The following is a 6,071-nucleotide window of genomic DNA, read 5'->3' as shown; positions in this document are numbered from 1 at the left end:
ACTCGAGATGGCCCATTCCTGAAAGTGGGGAGGGGAACGAGAGGGATGCAACAGGCTGGCTGCATGACAGGCTTCAACTGGACAGTTACGGGGACTACGCCTAAATCTCTGCTTCCAAGAACTGGACAAGTCCAGACAAGCCAGTTACTGGAAGAAAAAACAAACAAAAAAAAAAAAAAACAAAAAAAAAACCAAACCAAAACAAACCCCCATGCTTTAGGCATGTAGCCAGAAGCTGCCCTGCCACCAGCCCCATGCCCCTGCAATGGTTCTGAAATTTCCATACAGATGGACCCACGCCCCGGTAATGGTTCTAGAATTTCCATAGAGATGGACCCAACAGAATAAGATAGAGGTTACCTATCCTGGAATTCCCCTAATGTGCGTTAAATTAGGCCTGTCAGCTCACTTTGGGGGCTCTCCATCTTGTAATGAGGGACCCCCACATGCTGATCTTCTACAGAATAAAATGCACCTTGTTTTTACATACTATTCGAGTCTGGGCTTCCACTCTCTGGCGAACAACGGACTCATACACCATCCGTAAGGTCCTTGACTTTCTATTCTCCATCTTTTTTTGTGCTGGGGTGCCTCAGGCCGGGCCCGCCCCACCCCTTCACTTCTTGTTCTAATTTACCTCCCTCAGTAGCCCTTGCCAATCAGGATCTAACTGTCTCTTTTTTCCAAACGCCTTTTCGGAACATTACGAAGAAGGTTTGTGATTGGTTGCTCCATGCAAGGCTAGGCCAATGAGAAGCCGAGATTTTTCGGTTCGGCGGAGCAAGTATTGTCGCTGCCGATTGGCTGGAGCGGGCGAGGGAGGAAAATGGCTGCGAATTCTTCGGTAGTCTCGGTGGCAGCGGCCGCCACGGCGGTGCCGGGCGTGTCCACTGTCGCGGATTTCTCAGACTTGCGGGAAATTAAAAAGCAGCTGCTGCTCATCGCGGGCCTCACCCGGGAGCGGGGTCTGCTGCACAGCAGCAAATGGTGAGAGGTCGGGGTCGGATGGGGCGGCGCTGGATCTCGGCCTCGCGGGCTCGCGTGGCTGATGCGGTTTGTGTGGTGTTCCAGGTCTGCGGAGTTGGCCTTCTCTCTGCCCGCCTTGCCTTTGTCCGAGCTGCAGCCGCCGCCGCCTCTGACCGAGGTAAGGGCACCGTTACAGTGGCGTTCCCGCTAACCGAGGGATGTGGCCCGGGGTACTCAGCGCCCTGTCACTGGAGGGGAGCCAGCTGCTCAGTGGGAGTGACGTCGCCGAGACGCCAGCGTTTGAGCGGGGCCTCACAGGGGGTTCCTGTGTGGGGGTTGTTTGTGCCTTGAAAGGTGGATGTAGTCTCCGCTGTTACCGAAGCTGGGGAGCATTGGTGAGGCAATGATTGCTTAAGATTCCAGCCTCGGCGGAGCCGAATGGATGGGTCAGTGGTTAAGAACCCATGTTCCTCTTCCAGAGAACTCCAGTTCGATTTCCAGCACCCTCAGGAGGTGTCTCAAAAGCACTTGTAACTTAAACTCCGGGGAATCTAGTACCCTTTTCTGTTCTTTGCAGGTATCCACACACCATACCATACATGTGGTATACAGATTTACATGCATACACGTAAAAAAGAAATCTTTTTTTCAAAGTTCATCCTTCAGCTGGAGAGATGGTTCCGTGGCTAGCGTGTACTGTTCTTGCAGAGGACTCCCTAGTGCCTGTGGGAGTTGGGGGTTGTTTATGACCTGTAACTCCAGCGCCTGCGACAGGGGGATCCAACACTGTCTTTTGACATCTTCCTCTGGCTTCAGCAGGCACATGTACAATCTACATGAAGACAGGTACATACATACATAATTAAAAATAAAACAACTCTTTAAAAAAGAGAGCTGGAGAGATGGCTCAGCAATTAGCAGCACTTATAGAGGACCTGGGTTTGATTTCTAGCATCCACAGGGTCAGTTAATGATTGCCATAACAAAGTTCCGGGAGATCCAATGCCTTCTGGCTGTGGGCACCAGATATGCATGTGATATTCAGACCTGTGTAGGCAAGCCACTCATTCATACACAGAAAAATTAAGACAGTAACAAACCTTTCAAGTCTTTTAGGTTTTGTAGACAACTTGGACAGTGCTAATAAGAAGCATATAAAACGTTTTTGCAGCAGAGTGAAATCATTGTTCTATACCATTATTCTTCATTGCAAAATTATTAAGAGTATAGATTTGGGCTGACCTGTATCATATGCCTTTAATCCCAGCACTCTGTCCTACAGAGTGAGTTCCAAGACAGCTAGGGCTATATAGAGAAACCTTGTCCTGAAAATGGGAAAAAAAAAAAAGTTTTGAAGCTCAAATTAGTGACACAGAACACGCTAACCTCTTGGCCCATAATTTCCTTATCTGTGAAATGGGGATAATTATAGTATCTGTTTTGTGTTGTAGAGGGAATTAAATGGGATAAAAGGTTCACACTGCATAGTTACATACCCAGGCTTGGCGGTGCAAGAGCTGCTTAGGAGGCTGAGGCCGGAGGATGACCTGCTTGGAATACAAAGTAAATTGAAACCCAACCTTGTGCAATTCTTCTGTAGCTTGTATGAGGCCCTAAGTTCAGCCCTCAGTACCTAAGGCAAATACAACGTAAAAAAGCTGTACCAGTCCCACAGGATTCAGGAAAGTTAACCGTTCTCATGGACAGCAGGAAGCTGTACCAGTCCCACAGGATTCAGGAAAGTTAACCGTTCTCATGGACAGCGGGAGGTAGAGTGCTTGTGACTTGCAAACGCATTGTCATCTGTATTTCAGGCTAATATCAGTGATGGTTTCAACACTCTTATCAGTGTTGGCAGGTGAATTTTAAGTTGCAAGCCTTCTGCTGCTGGCTGTGGTGGCACGTGCCTGTAATCATAGCACTTGGGATACTGAGGCAGAAGGATTGCCAGTTGTTTAAAGCCAGCCTATTGAGTAAGCATGCACTCTGACCCTCCAGCCCCCCCCCCCCAAGGCCTTTTCACCTTGCAGTTTTCAAGAAGATTAAATAAGGCGATGAGGGTAAAATAAAGCATATGTATATATTATAACTTTTTGTTGTTGTTGTTTTGGTTTTTCGAACCAATGTTTCTCTGTAACAGCCCTGGCTGTCCTGGAACTCAGAAACCCACCTGCCTCTGCCTCCCCACTGCTGGCATTAAAGGCATGCGCCACCACCTCTGGCTGTGCATATATTATTTTCATATGACTTTTTAAATCTCTGTGATTTGCATCCGTCTTATTGGCTTGTACTTCTCGGTACTACCTGACTGTCACCGTGCCTCGGCACATGGACATCCTTAGTAGGCTGAAGCTCTGTTGAGTCAGTAAGCAGAGAACAGTAGCAAGTGAGAGAGGAACTCAGCCGCTGTCTGCTCTCCACCTTCATGTCAGATCCAAGGAGAGAGGCTGACAACTGGAGTTGGTCTCCTGGACCACGTGGAGGTAGAACACTGACTCCTGGACAACACAGGCATGCTGTGGCATGTATGTGCACACACACTAAATAAGTGAAAAGTGTGTAGTGTTGAAGAACTCATGTAACACTTGGGTTTTATAGACATTATAGAACCCTGACCATTACTAGGAAGTGTTAGCTATTGGCAAGTTTAATAGCCTTCAGTTTGCTATGAGATGTATTGACTTAGCAGCCTCTTTGCTGATTTGTTGAGTATTTGTTTTACTTTTCTTTTTTTCTTTTCATTTCTTTTTTTTTTTTTTTTTCCCCTGAGAAGGGGTTTCTCTGTGTATCCCTGGCTGTCCTGGAACTCACTCTGTAGACCAGGTTGGCCTCGAACTCAGAAATCTGCCTCCCAAGTGCTGGGATTGAAGGCTGCCTGGCTTTGTTTTTATTTTCTTTAGTGACTGTCATGGAAGAAACCTTTAAAACTAATTTAGCCTTTATCTAAAGTTTAGAGTAAACATTAAAACTTTGGGTGTTTTTTTTCTTTTAGGTAGGTTCTGGACCTAGAAACTGCTAAGCAGCACTCTCTAACATTGAGTTATATTGGTAGTTCTCTTTCTACTTTAAAAAAAGATTTATTTTTATTTTTATTTTATGTGTGAGAGTGCGTTTGCATGCGTGTGTGTGCAACACACACGTTTTTGGTGCTTGCGGAAGCCAGCAGACGTCAGAGACCCTGTGAGCTGCCTCTCAGGTGCTGGAATCAGGGTCAGGTCCTCTACAGTTGCAGCCTATCCTTGTAACTGTTGAACTGTCTCTCCAGCCCCACTCTGTTTTGAGACAGAGTCTCACTGAGGGGCCCAGACAGGGCTTCAATTTGCCGTCTTCCTGCTTCATTAGGAATCTCGATTGAGAAAATGCTTCTGTGAGATCTGACTGTAAGGCATTTTCTTCATTAGTGATTGATCAGAGAGGGCCCAGCATTTCCCCGCCTGGGCTGGTGGTCTTGAGTAGTATAAGAAAGCAGGTTGAGGGCTGGTGAGATGGCTCAGTGGGTAAGAGCACCCGACTGCTCTTCCAAAGGTCCAGAGTTCAAATCCCAGCAACCACATGGTGGCTCATAACCATCCGTAACAAGATCTGATGCCCTCTTCTGGAGTGTCTGAAGACAGCTACAGTGTACTTACATATAATAATAAATAAATTTAAAAAAAAAAAAAAAAAAANAAAGAAAGCAGGTTGAACAAGCCAGGAAACAGCACCCTCCATGGCTCGGTACCAGCTCCCGCCTCCGGGTTCCTGCCCTGCTTGAGTTCCTGCCCTCACTGCTTTTGACAGTATGGAACTGTGAGTGAAATACACCCTTTCCTCTCCAAGTTGCTTTGGTTATGGTGTTTCAGCATAGGAATAGTAACCTTAAGATGCCTGAACTTGCTATGTAGACCAGGCTGGCCTTGAACTCACAGAGATCTTTTTGCTTCTGCCTCTTAAATGGTGAGATTAAAGTTGTACACCATCATGCTATGTAGTGATCTGAAGATGAAGGGAGTTGATTCTCTCCTTCTACCATGTGGATCCTGGGTTCCCAGGTGTGGTGACAGGCTCCTTTACCCTCTGAGCCATCCTGCTGGCTCCCAAAGACAAAACTCCAAGGCCATATAATCCAAGTCGTAAAACTCTGAGTTACGAAGGTTTGTATATATGAAGAGTTATAAATAATTATATTTTATATGTATGTATGTTGTCTTAGGGTTTCCATTGCTGTGGACACCATGACCAAGGTCAAGGGACAGCATTTAACTGAGGCTAGCTTACAGTTTCTGAGGTTCAGTTCATTATCATCTTGGCAAGAAGCATGGCAGCATGCAGGAAGACTTGGTGCTGGAGAAGGAGCTGAGAGTTCTACATCTTGATCTGAGGGCAGCCAGGAGGAGGAGACTCTCTTCCAGGCAGCCAGGAGGAGGGTCTCAATGCCCACCCCTACAGTGACACACTATCTTCCAGGCAGCCAGGAGGAGGGTCTCAATGCCCACCCTTACAGCAACACACTTCCTCCAACAAGGCCACACCTCCTAATAGTGCCACTCTGAGCCAAGCACATTCCAACCACTACATATGTTTGTATAGTTTTGCATAATATTTTGGTAGTGTTTGCTGGTTTTACACATAACAGAGCAGATTGGCCTTGGCCTTTAAATAACCCTCCTTCCCCTGCCTACTGAGTGCTGAAATTACCCAACCTGGATGAATTTCATCATCGTTCATGTATAATCTTCTTGATTCACTTATTGTATCTGTATATGTGTGCACACATGCCATGTCACATATGTTAAGGTCAGAGGAGAGCCTATAGGAGTTAATTCTCCTTGTCTACCTCGTGGGTCCTGGAAACCGACTCAGGTTTTCCGGCTTGGCTTGGAAGCAAGTGCTCTTACCTTCTGATCCATCTTCCTGGCCCCAGCAAGCTTGTGTGTGCCAGGCAGGGTGCTCACCACTGTAGTAATGAGCGTGACCCTGCTTCCCTCTCCCTGCCTCTTCCCTTTCTCCTTGCCTTCCTCACTCCTCCTTCTCTTTGAGACAGAGCCTCTTGTTGCCCAGGCTGGCCTCACACAAATGCTGAGGAGAGCCTTGAATTCATCCTCCTGCTGCATGTTGGGATTATA

The 6,071-nt window shown here is 46.9% G+C and overlaps 1 protein-coding gene across 1 annotated transcript in view; it reads left to right on the top strand.

The window, feature by feature from the left end:
- The first annotated feature begins 806 nt into the window (after positions 1–806).
- The window catches only part of Cdc23 (cell division cycle 23), a 20,277-nt gene continuing 15,012 nt past the window's right edge, over positions 807–6,071 (top strand). Inside the window, exons 1-2 of the mRNA XM_021214740.2 lie at positions 807–987; positions 1,072–1,144. Coding sequence (XP_021070399.1) covers positions 827–987; positions 1,072–1,144 — 234 coding nt within the window. The 5' untranslated portion in view covers positions 807–826. The remainder of the gene's footprint in view (positions 988–1,071; positions 1,145–6,071) is intronic.

Source organism: Mus pahari, chromosome 15 (assembly GCF_900095145.1).
Source record: "Mus pahari chromosome 15, PAHARI_EIJ_v1.1, whole genome shotgun sequence".
NCBI lineage: Eukaryota > Metazoa > Chordata > Mammalia > Rodentia > Muridae > Mus > Mus pahari.
The sequence above is the reverse complement of the archived record's forward strand: the minus strand, read 5'-3'. Positions and strand labels throughout refer to the sequence as shown.